This window comes from Psammomys obesus, unplaced genomic scaffold (genome assembly GCF_907164565.1).
Source record: "Psammomys obesus unplaced genomic scaffold, mPsaObe1.curated_primary_1811, whole genome shotgun sequence".
Classification (NCBI taxonomy): domain Eukaryota; kingdom Metazoa; phylum Chordata; class Mammalia; order Rodentia; family Muridae; genus Psammomys; species Psammomys obesus.
This window is the reverse complement of record NW_026595981.1, coordinates 25,365,960-25,378,743: the sequence shown is the minus strand read 5'-3', so window position 1 is coordinate 25,378,743 and position 12,784 is coordinate 25,365,960. Positions and strand designations below refer to the sequence as shown.

At 45.7% G+C, this 12,784-nt stretch overlaps 1 protein-coding gene across 1 annotated transcript in view; it reads right to left on the bottom strand.

Moving 5' to 3' along the window:
* Dhx8 (DEAH-box helicase 8) overlaps positions 1 to 10,870 on the bottom strand; it is a 35,805-nt gene extending 24,935 nt beyond the window's left edge. The window contains exons 1-8 of the mRNA XM_055619724.1: positions 10,690 to 10,870; positions 6,167 to 6,252; positions 5,381 to 5,453; positions 4,919 to 5,004; positions 3,051 to 3,160; positions 2,328 to 2,711; positions 1,302 to 1,446; positions 1,008 to 1,211 (exon numbers count right to left, since the gene is read on the bottom strand). Coding sequence (XP_055475699.1) covers positions 1,008 to 1,211; positions 1,302 to 1,446; positions 2,328 to 2,711; positions 3,051 to 3,160; positions 4,919 to 5,004; positions 5,381 to 5,453; positions 6,167 to 6,252; positions 10,690 to 10,837 — 1,236 coding nt within the window. The 5' untranslated portion in view covers positions 10,838 to 10,870. The remainder of the gene's footprint in view (positions 1 to 1,007; positions 1,212 to 1,301; positions 1,447 to 2,327; positions 2,712 to 3,050; positions 3,161 to 4,918; positions 5,005 to 5,380; positions 5,454 to 6,166; positions 6,253 to 10,689) is intronic.
* Between the last annotated feature and the right edge of the window lie 1,914 nt (positions 10,871 to 12,784).

The window sequence follows — 12,784 nt, the reverse complement described above, 5'->3', positions numbered from 1 at the left end:
TATATATATATATATATATATATATATATATATATGTGTGTATATGTGTGTGTATGTGTGTGTGTGTGTGTGTGTGTGTGTGTATATACACACACATATATATGTAGTATTTTATTAGTTCTTTGAGAATTAGGCACATGCATACAATGTATTTTCATCATATTCACCCCACTCCTCGCCCTAACTCCTCATGGACGCACACCCACCCCCATCTCATAGATCATTGGAGTTCAATTTTAAGATTTATTTATTTTATGGCATTCTGCCTGCATGTGTACCTGAACAACAGAAGAGGGCACTAGATTTTATTATAGATGGTTGAGCCATCATGTGGTTGCTGGGAACTGAACTCAGGACCTTTGGAGGAATAGACAGTGTTCTTAACCTCTGAGCCATCTCTCCAGCTCCCCAAAATCCTTTTATTCTCCATTAAGTCCAGAGATTTCACACAAGGAAAGCAAACTGTCTTCTCCTGGAGCCCAGCACATTGGAGTCAGAGTGAGGCACACATCCTGTCCCAGGGGCCAGCACAACATGGTGCTGAAGGCACGGGCACAGAGGCATTTTCTCTGGGAAGGGTTACCGCGCCTTCCCCATCGCCACAGCACTGGGCACACTTCCGTCAGTCATATGGATATCGCTGTGTAGTTACGTGTTTACCCCTGTCTCTGCCCCACAGGATGCTGAGCTCACGGACAGGAACCATGAAATACTGTCTCTCCAGCCCCCACACCATCATTCTAACACTCGCTGAAGAATGAGGAAAAGAATGAAGTCAGGATCACACCTACCGAGGCTCGGCCCTAGGTTCACCTCTGTTCACTCTGTTAGTCCCACACCGCCACCACTGGCCCTGGTGGACAGATTAAGGGCACTAAGGCACAATGGGTAGGCAGAAAAATTTGGTTCACAAAACCACTGAGTGGACAGAAGACGCCACAGGCTGCTGCGCCTAGGGCCCACACTCCTAAGCACGACACTGTGTGCTAAGTGGCTGAGACCCTGACCTGTTTGATCTCCCACTTCTCAGGGTCAGAGATGCGGGTGAGCCGCTTGCGTTCCAGAGAGTCATCTTCCACTTCAGGGGCGCTGACGAGGGACAGGTGAGTGGGTCTGTCTGGGTTCCGCATGGACGTCTCCTCATTGGTCTCCCCGACCAGATTTCGACGTCTATTCGGGTTTAGGTCTTCTCCTGTCTCTTGATCCACATCCTAAGGCACAATAAGAAGGGTGCTGTTCACTCACTGTCTTCTGACATGCCCTGGGCCATCAGCTGTGGAGACAGACTAGACATCACCCACCTTCATGCTCAGGCTGGTCTTGGTCCCAGTGAAGGACAGTACTTTGACCTTGACCCTCTGCCCTTTGCTCACAACATCAGCCACATTGGCCACACGGCCTTCCCGTCGGAGCTCAGAGATGTGCACCAGGCCTTCCCACCGCTTCCTGAGAGAAAGTCAGACAGCTCTGAAATACACCTCAACATGCCTCTTCCCTAACTGAGCTCTACTCCCGCTGCAACTGAACAAAATGGTCTGCACAGGACTGAACCCTCTGCCTTAGGAGACAGGGCAGGACATCATGAATTCCAGTCCAGCCTGGGATGCATAAGTCTGAGGCTGCACACATTGCCTACAACGGTGAGACTTTGTCTCCAAAAGAGAAGGGAAGATGCCCAGCTGGTAAAGTGCCACACAGGAACATGCACACACAGATACAGCACACACATAAGGAAGGAAAGGACGAGGAAGGGGCTTAAACTCACAGCACCGAGAAGGTGGTCAAGCAATGAAACTGTGTTGACACCAACACCCTCCCAAAGAAAGATACTGACTGAGGGGGAAGGAGAGATCAATTCTCAATTGCCACAACCAGCAAAGGGCAGATCTCCTGAGAGCAGAGGAAGGAATAATGGGACATTTCAAAATCAAAAAAGAATCGAAGGCTAAGGATGTGGCAGGGAGCTGGCCTAGAATACTCAAGGCCCTAGAAAATAATCACCATCATCATCATCATCATCATCATCATCATCATCATCATCATCAACAAGCTGGACTTTGTAGGACACATCTTTAATCCCAGCAATTGGGAGGCAGAGACAGGTGGATGGCTCTGAGTTTGAGGCCAGCCTGGTCTGCACAGAGAATCCTAGGACAGCCATGGAAGACAGGCTCCATCTCAAAAACAAAACAAGCAAACAGAAAAACCAAGAAGTCCAGCTGGCAGAGCTGAGTGACTGAGTGGAGTTAGTCACAGCTCCTTAGAACACACACCCTATCTCAGCGGCGGGCTTGCCATCACTGACGTGAATGAGTGCCAACCATTACCTTAGGCCCTCCAGCTGCACGAAGCAACCGAACTGCATGATGCTGGTCACTTTGCCATTGTAAATGTCCCCAATGGCAGGCTCTTCAGGGGGAGGGCGGTCCACATGCTTTTCACGCCACCTGTCCGGATTCCTCTCCCCATACTTTTCCCGGTCCTTCCGATCTTTGAAGGGACTCTGGCTTCTGCTCCTGGACCGGTATCTAGACTTCCCTTTAGTCCTCTCTCGGGTCCTGGAATGTGACCGGGAGCGGGAGCGGTGTCTCCGCTTGTGGTCTCTGTCTCTATCTCGCTCTCTGTCTCTGGCTCTGTCTCGCTCTCGGTCCTTGTCTCGGTCCCTGTCGCGGTCTCGGCTCCGACTCCGCTTCCTCTTCTTTGTCCTGTCCCTAATAAATCAGCAAGTACCCATTTGAAAACTAGATCAACCCGATCTCACCTCTCACCTCTGCATCCGCAAGCATCCAGGACAGAGCCGCTGTGTATAAGCTAGGTGCGCTCTCACTGCTGACCCCAACAGGAGTTGACACCTGTAGTTGACCACACCTGTAGTTGGCCTCCTGACTTGTTTGTATATAAATGCGTTTGGCACGAAGCAATGAAACCCAACCTAGTACACAGCCAGGTAAGAGTCTACACACTTGCCTCACAGTTTGCTTAACTGGTCCACAAAATTCAACTGTCATAGTATAGTAAGCATGCAAAGGAACAGGATGTAAGGGACAAACCTGTGCTCAGCATCTCTTTGCTTCTCTTGGCCTGCTGCACTGGGCATTAAGGCTTCCAGCTCTTTCAAGACATCCACAGCAACTTTCACGTCTTCCTCATCCAGCATGGTCTATCAGCCAGAGATCAACAAAGTAATGAGAAGGAGAAAAAAAAATCTGCCCACTTTCACATCACTAGCCTGTGGAAGTCAGTTTTCTCCTTCCAGTAGGATGTGGGTCCTTTGGACCAAACTCAGGTTGTCAGACATAGTGGCAAGCACCTTCACCCTGAGCCATCTCTCCAGCCCCAAATAGCAAAACTTTTTCTTTTCTTTTTTTTACACAGGGTTTCTCTGTGTAACCTTGGCTGTCCTGGACTCACTATGTAGACCAGGCTGGACTCAAACTCATAGAGATCCACCTGCCTCTGCCTCTCAAAGTGCAGGGATTAAAGGAGTATGCAACCACGGTCATCGTCAAAACTTTAATAATAGCAACATTCTTTCTGCATTCCCTTTCCTGCTTCCCTGTTTACATTCTACAGTTCTTACTGCTGTCCACTGTGACACAGACTATGGGCAAGGTCTATATCCTAGACTCAGCAACCACATGTTTCCTTGACTTCCCTAAGCAATATGGCCTAGAAGCTACTTAAATGCTTACACTGTACTGGGTAACCTAGAAATGTAAAGCATGTGAGAGGATGTATATACGCTATCTGCAAATATCATATCCATTTTGTCTGAGGAACTTGAGCATCAGATCTTGGTACCCAGGGGTTCTGGAACCAATCCCCTGTAGGTATCTGGGTACACTGACACCCATTTGTTTACTATCCATCTTTCTCTCCCACTAGGCAGGCTGCTTACGCACTCATTTCCTACTCTCCATCCAAAAATAGCAGAAAACCTTATCTGCTCTCTTTGCTGTTATTTACCTGGCACACAGCAAGTATGATAAATCAGGCTGCCTCTATCTTGGGCTCAAAAGCCATCTTATAATACAGACAGACTAGGTTCGTTCCTGTTTCTGTTTAAACCTGTTTCTCAAGGAGTAGGCTATGTCCACCTGTAACCTTACTTACAAATGGTTCTAAAGTGCCTGTTCCCAGAAGGCAACCATGCTTGTTTCAAAAGGTTATTATGACACCTGTTATTACAACCACCTTGCTATGTTCTGCTCCTGTAACCCTCCTATTTGCCTGCAAGATCCCCCATTTGGAAACTCCCTATTCCCAAGCTATAAAAACTGTTTTCCCAATATCAAAGGCTGACCTCTGAACTTCACCTTAGCAGGAGGCAGACATATACACAGAATAAAAAAGCTTGCTTTAATTAATTGCTTTCATTAATTAATTGGACTTGGGTCAGTGGGCTTTCTCCTCAAATATATGAGGTTAATAGGGACTCAGTAAATTCTAAAATGCTTTAAAAACAAACAAACTTTGAGAGTTTCTCTCTATGTGGCCCTGGCTGTTGTGGAACTCAATATGTAAACCAGGCTGGCCTTGGATTCACAGAGATCCTCCTGCTTCTGCCTCCCAAATGCCAAAATTAAAAGGATTCATTAGCACACTTATCTTAAAATGAAATTTTTTAAAAATTTAAAGATTTTAAAAAAGTATACTTTTTAACATGGAATAGAGAAAGAAATTCTAATTTTGTACACTGGGCATCTCTGTCAGGATAAGTCATTTCATACCTATCTGATATTCCTCACTACTGTTTCCCCAAGTTCCCAAGCGCATGTCCCTTTAATGTTACTCTCTGCTCAGAAAAACATCATACAACTGATACAAAGTTAAAATCCATACACTCAAGCCAAGAAGATGAAGAATATGGACAGAAGACACACACTTAGAGCAGACATTCCCCAAATAGCATCCATACCCGAACTGAAGGGTTGTCTGGCTGGCAAAGAACAGGAAAGAGTTCCTTCAGCTTTTCTTTTTCAGTTTTGGGTTTAACAACTGGATCTTATTTCATTAAGAAGCATGGAAAGGGTTAAAAAAGAGACATATTCAATATTATTACAGGTTAATAAAATAACTTCAACATTAGATTTGTATCAAGCAAAAAAAAAACAACAACAACAAAAAAAAAAAAAAACAAATACTATTTTGCTCCTGCTACATGTATCACATAACTACAAGAAACAATTTAAATTTTCTGAATCCACTGACTATGAAAGCCTCAACAAGCCCTGTCTCCATGGAGGAGGAGAGGGAACATGTCAGTCCTCTGAATGTCTCAGAATGTGACTGGCGCATTCTCTCGCTTAGCAACACCTGAGAGCAAAGTGCCACCACCCAGAGCCTTCTGGAGGCTCGGCTCAGCTGGGAGTCCACTTACCTTTGCTAGTAGAAGGCTTTGCCGGAGGCCGCATGGTCTGTATGAGACGCAGCAGGTTGCTAATAAGAGAATCCTTCAAAGAAAAGCAGCACCAGACAGAGCATGTCAGCCCCCAGATAAGCGATTAACTATTTCAACAGGGAAGGGAAAGGGTATACTGCAGGGGAGTGTGCTTTTGCACTCGACCTGCGCCGACAGAGCGAGACAGAGAGAGACAGAGACGGTCAACCTGGGACAGAGATAACCTAGACCAGCAGTTCTCAATGTGTGGGTTGCAATCCCTTGAGGGGCCAAACCACCCTTTCACAGGGGCTGCCTAAAACCACTGAAAAACAGATATTTACATTATGATTCATAACAGTAGCACAAATATAGCTATGAAGTAGAAACAAAAATAATGTTATGGTTGAGGTCACCTCAATACGAGGATTGCAGCACTAGAAGGTTAGGAACCTTATACCATGCCCACAGATCATTCTATTTCCCATCTTCTAAAACTGTCTCCAAACCTAGACTCTTGTTCCTGACTTCCTGATTTGCAGAACAAGAATGGAAACATCCTCAGAAAGTTAATGATGGAATCCTGCTGCATTCTCCTAGAAAGTATCGCTGGAAATGCGGCTCCCTAGCCAGCATGCCAACGCTACACATTTGATGGCTTACTTAACTTGTACAAAGGGTCTCCTCTCCTTCCTACTTGAAAATCCTTTAGTCCTATTAAAATTTAAATTCAGAGGCAACACCAAAACAAAAGGAAGAAGACAAAGAATCTTCAGATATACATACTGTGAATTCTGCACCATTTTTGACCAGAGAAGCCTTAAAAGTATCAAAGGTGGTATTTTTCTCAGCAAGACTGATCACAAATTCAGCTGTAAATGAGGAAAAAAAAAATTTTTTTTTAAGGAATTGTAAATGCAGACTCCATCCAAAAAAAAATGTTAAGTATGTTAAAAACTAATCAGGTTACCCAATTGTCTTAAGAACTATCATCTACTTGGAGCAAAGAAAAGAAAAATAAAGGAAGAACATCTATTTTAAAAAATATTTTATTGTATGTGTATGGGTGTTTTGCCTGCAAGTATGTCTGTGTTCCACATTCACACCCGGTGCCTGCAGAAGCTAGGAGAGGGCGAGGACCCTGTGACAGAGTTATAGACGGCTGTGAGCCACCACATGCCCATGGGCCGGGAATCTAACTCAGGTCCTCTGGAAGAGCAGCCCCTGCTCTTAACTGTTGAGTCATCCCTCTAGCTCCACCCACCCACCCCCAAAATCTATTTTTATTTAGTTTTTGAAGCTCAAGAAAAATTTTATTAGCTTTTGAAAGCAAGCAACCAGACAGACAAACTGCAATTCCTGGCAGCTGCAGGGAGAGACAAAAGCCATGTCTTTTAATTTAGGCTTGGAGGTCAGAGGAACAGTGAGAAGGCCCAGAGCACCATGGAAAGCAGGCATTAGTTCTTGACCAGTCACTGAAAATGAGGTAAGGAGAAAGGGAAAAGCATGCTTAGTACCAGCCCACCCATTCCAAGCTCTTGTGTTCCAGGACCAAGAATTGCACCAGGGACACAGATTAGACATCGAAATAAAGACCGCAGACTAAGAAAAGCAGGGCTGGAGAGATGGCTCAGTGGTTAAGGGCACTAGCTGCTCTTCCAGAGGACCTGGGTTCAATTCCCAGCACCTGAAAGGAGGCTCACAACTGTCTGTAACTTAAGTTTCAAGGGATCCAATACCCTCTTCTGGCTTCTACAGGCACCACACAAAAGTGGTACACAAACATATATGCAGGCAAAACACACACATATAAAAAATTAAAAAAAAAAATTAAAAAAAAAAAAAAACAGCTAGGCATAGTGGTGCACACCTTTAATCCCAGCACTCATAAGGGAAAGGCAGATGGAACTCTGAGTCTGAGACCAGCCTGGTCTACTCTATCTACTGAGTGCCAGGCCAGCCAGGGCTATCTAGGGGGACCCTGACTCAAAATAAAACAAAACAACCATTCCTGGGGGTAGAAGTGGACCAGTGGGCTGTTTTGCTCCAGAGGAAGAAAGTGTAAATGACTGAGACAGTTTGTGTATGTTCTCGGGGGTTTTATAAATTAAAAGACACTACTCCAAAATGTTCAACCAAGCTCTAGAATGTATTTAAACTGAGAAGACTGATTTGTCCAAGATGGTACATACCTCTGACCATAAAACTAGCAACTATGCACACTGCCACACTTTCTCTAAGGAGACAACATATGAAAGCACAAGCCCATGCATACACAAGAAGACACACCACACACTCACATACACACACACAGAGAAGAATAGCTTCTGGAAGATCAGAGCCTTTCTATACAAAAGACGTCAGCTATTACTAGATAATGGAGTCTTCAAGCTGAGTAAGTGCAGTGCTCTGAGTGAGGGTGACACCCCAGAGGCTCATAATGCTTGGTTCCCAGCTAGTCCAACTATTTGGGAAGGATTACAGGTATGGCCTTGTTGGAGGTGGTATGTGTGTTCGGGGGGGATGCAAAATTTCAAAACTCCATGTCAGGTCCTGTATATGTTTGTAGGTTTGTGTGTTTGTGTGTGTCTGTGTCCGTCTGCCTGCGGATCAGGATGTGAACTCTCAGCTACTTCTCCAGCACTATGCCTGCCTGCCTTCCACCACATTCCCTGCCATAATGGTAACAGACTAAACCTTTGAAACTATAAGTCCCCAATTATACACTGTTGCAGGACAGTCAATCCCACTGTGATCCCCGAAACTGTGAACTGTAAAAACCTGGCTTTTGTTTGGTGTGGTTTGGCCCAAACATATACCTTTAATCCAAGAACTTTCTGTTTATTTTAAACAGGTGATTATGGTGTGGTTCAGCCCTTACACAAACCTTGAATCCTAGAGCTTTCTGCACAGAGGCTTTACCAATAGTAACCATAGGTCAAGAAGCAGAGGGACTAACAAAGGAGGGACTTTGAGTTGAGGGGTATTTAAGACATCGTAGAGGAGAAGCTCTTGGGCTTTTAGCTTTGGGCTTTTCTTTCTGAGTTATGAGTTGAGAAGGAAGATCAGCTGGGTGCTTTCTCAGCCTCTGTGAGCTAGCAGGTTTTCACCCCAGCACGTGGCTCCTGAGTCCTCATTGGTAAAATTGAACAATTGTGCTCTTCATTTTTTATAACAAAATATTTTCTTTTTTAGGAGCTGCCTTGGTTATGGTATCTCCTAACAGCAATAAAACAGTACCTAAGACAATACATATGCACACATTCATGCAGATACCCCCAGAGGCCAGAAGGCATCAGATTCTCTAGAGCTGCAGCGAAAGGTGTTTGTGAGGTTTGTGAGCCTCCTGATGTGAGTGCTGGTTACTGAACTCAGGTCCTCTGAAAAAGCAGTGAGTGCTCTTAACTGATGAACCAATTTTACAGGCAGTAAAATTTTTTAATTAAAAAAAAAAAAAAAAGAGAGAGATGGCTCAGCGGTTAAGAGCACTCGCTGTTCTTCCAGAGGTCTTGAGTATATATAGGTCTTGAGTATAATTCCCAATTCTCAACCATCTATAATGTGATCTGGTGCCCTCTTCTGGCCTGCAGGCAGAATACTGTATATATGATAATTTATTTAAAAAAAATTTTTAAAGCCAAATGCGGTGGTGCACACCTGTAATTCCAGCACTCAGGGAGGCAGAGGTAGGTGGATCTCTGTGAGTGTAAGGCCAGCCTGGTCTACAAAGTGAGTCCAGGATAGCAAGGGCTACACAGAGAAACCTTGTCTCAAAAAAACCAAAACAGAGTCTGCATTATTTGCTGGCTGGCACCTTTAATTCCAGCACTTAGAAGACAGAGGCCAACAGATGTTTGTGAGTTCAAGGCCAGCTTGTTCTACATTGAGTTCCAAACCTGTAAGAAATATACAGTGACCTTGTATATTGAGACCCTGTCTCAATAAATAGAGAGAGACAGACAGAGAGAGATAGGAGGGGGGCTGGAGATAGCTCAGCAATTAAGAGGACATGGGTTTAGCTGGGCAGTAGTGGCACATCCTTTAATCCCAGCACTTGGGAGGCAGAAACAGACAGATCTCTGTTGAGTTCAAGGCCAGCCTGGTCTACAGAGTGAGTTCCAGGACAGCCAAGGCTACACAGAGAAACCCTGTCTCAAAAAACAACAACAGGGGCTGGAGAGATGGCTCAGAGGTTAAGAGTACCAACTGCTCTTTCGGAGGCCCCAGGTTCAAATCCCAGCCCCCACATGGCAGCTCATAACTGTCTGTACCTCCGGTTCCAGGGGATCTGACACCCTCACACAGACATGCATGCAGTCAAAACACCAATGTATATCAAATAAAAATAAATGTTAAAAAAGTGAAAACTGCAAATAAAAAACAAACAAAAACAGAAGAAGACCTGGGTTTAATTCCCGGAACCCACATGGCACCTCACAACAATTTATAACTTAGTTTCAAAGGATCTGAAACCTTCTGTGGGCACCGGGCATACAGGTGATAACACAGACATACGAGCAGACAAAACACTCATGCACATAAAATAAAATACTTGGAGCTGGAGAGATGGTTCATAGGTTAAGAGCACTGGCTGTTCTTCCAGGACTCAGGTTCTATTCCCAGGACCCACATGTCAGCTCGCAGCTGTGTGTCTGTAACTTCAGTCCCAGGGGATCTGAAAAGCTCTTTTGACCTCTTCAGGCCCCAGGCACCCCCATGATGCATGGAAACACATAAAATAAAACGCATAAAATAAAAACAAGGGAAGAAAGATATAACTAAAAACAAATCAAAAAAAAAAAGTTCTCACCCATCTTTCAATCACCAATCTCTAAATCTTCCCTCCATCTACAACCGTTTTCTCCTCTGACGACAAATGAAGTAACCCTGTACCTATCAAACGGATTGCTCCCTACATGCTAATTCACATACACGCCCTCTCATTTTCATAAGGTTTACACGGTTTGGGTCCATAGCCTTTCTTAATTTCTGTTTGGGTTCCCCTAGTCATAGTTTGCCCCGACAAATCTAATGACTACTGTCCAATAGATAAGAATATGTGGATAATTAGGAACACAGCTCAAAGCACAAGCTCAGAGTAGATGCTGACCGCTGCCCCAGCCTTCACTGGCAGCTCTGAGACATGGTCTGTAACAGCTCGGTCTAGAGGGCTCTCAGGAAGAGGCCACCGCCTCAGGTTCTCGGAGCCCAAGTCACGAGGACACACACAACCTTAAGCCCATCAACCATTTTTCTCCAGCCTCCCTCGACCCCAAACTCAGAGGCCACAGGGACCTCCTCCTGCTCACCCAGATCCTTGTCGTTGATGCCCAAGTGGTTGTCCAGCTCCGTGCAAACCTTCGACACCAAAGACAAGTACTCGAGTTTAGCGAGCTCTTCCGCGGGGCCGGGCTCCAAGCCCATCAGGACCCCGGCGGTGGCCACCGCCACAGTCATGGCTACAACTTCCCTTCGGCCTCCTTCCGGTAGGCCAGAAGGCGAAGCTACAGCTTCCACTTCCGGGTCGGCGCGCGTCTCTTGTTTACAATGACTTCGAGAACGTAGCGCGTCACTGTATGGAGCAGCGAGACCAGGCAGGAAGCCCTCCTAGAAGGGCAAGACGCTCTGAGTTACGTCGTGCGCTGCGTGGCGCCCTCTATCGGGCAAGAAGACTCTTCCCGCCCTTAGGTTGCTTCACGTTCAGGCTCAGCGCGCTTCCGCACTACGTCAGCAGAGGGCGACCGTGGCCTGCGCAAAGGATTCCCGAAGACGCAGGGCCAGAGACTCCGCGCCTGCGCATTAGAATCACTGCCGGGAGGGTCAGACCAAACAGTGCCTGGGAAATACAAATTGACATGTCTCTGATCCTCTCGGTTGGTAACCTCTCGTCAAGCGATCTCAAGTGACCTTACACCAGGAAACGATAGATTCTGGTTTCTCGTCTGTAAACTGGGTTAATACGGTCTAAATGGCTTAGGTAAAGACTAACTCTAATAGCTATGCAAAGTGGCCGGCCCACACAGTAGGCACACTGCAGACTGTAGTTGAGTTGCTGTTAATACCCCCCAAAACTGCCAGTGTCCCAGTAAGGCTGATCGCAAACACTCCTGTTGCCAATACCCTCAGTCCTCATAGAACCCGTTTCTCTAAATGTCAGCTGGGTTGTGAACCTGAGGGCCTAAATTCAGGGGTCCCAACTGAATCTTTTTTCCCTCCTTTGGCAGAGCCTTTATGGTGGAGGTAAAGGGTTTCTCATATCACAATATTCTGTGTGAAAAATAAGAAAACGCCTCCAATCAATCAAAAGGAAAAAAATATTGGCTTTCTCCACTATTTTTTGCTGTGACTCCATTGCACTATTGTATCCTTGAACTCTCACTTCAATGATAAAGATATGCAGGCAAACCGGACACGGTGGTGCTCTCCTTTAATCCCAGCCCTGGTGGGGCAAAATCAGGCCGACCTCTTGAGTTTGAGGCCAGACAAAGCTACGTAGTAAAAACAGCATTCCCCCCCCCCCATCTGAACATTTCAGGCAGAGGAATACCAGGGTAGTGGTTCTCACTGCCTCCAACAGCTCCGTGTTTCCAGGTTCCTAAACATTTCATACTTTGCCATCTGAGTTCCTGATGCTCTTCCCTTGGGAAAGCCGGCCGTTGGCTTTCCTGCCAGTGTGGAGTTAGATTGCAGGAGCTTATTCCACTTGACTCTCTTTTCTCTGCAACCCTTTGCTAATAAAACTTCATATTTCTATCTAGCTGTACTTTCATAGGAAGGAGGAAAATATAGGTGTATGTTTTTTTTTTTAAGCTCTGTCAGAAAAGACTCCAAGCCAGGCTTGGCTGCACTCAACTTTAATTCCAGTATTTGGAAGGCAGAGAGGCAGGTAGATCTCTGTGAGTTCTAGGCCGGCCCCGGTCTACACAGTGAGTCCCAGGACAGCTAGAAAAGACTCTGTGGCCCAGGAGTGGTACGTCCCTGACAAATCCCAGCACTTCACAGGAGCAGTGTGCGTTGAAGGTCAGCCTTAGCTACATGATGGGTTTGAGGCCAGCCTGAGCGGCATAGCAAGAAAGACCCTGTCAACAAACACACAAAGAGGCTTTCAGAATCATTACGCGTAGTCATAGTAAGTACTATACAAGCTTTCAGAATTGTTTAGGAATTGCTGCATGTATTTGTCAATAGTAAATATGAACAGAAAGATGCATTTCATTTTATTTTGAGGACTGGGAGAGTGCTTGCTCAGCATGCGGGAAACACTAGGTTCAGTCTCCAACAATATATAAAAGCAGACAAGGTGGCTCAGTGGTTGGGAATGCTGACTGTTCCTCCAAAGGACCTGGATTCAATTCCCAACACCCACAACTGTAATGCTAGTTCCAGGATATCTGACACCCTCTT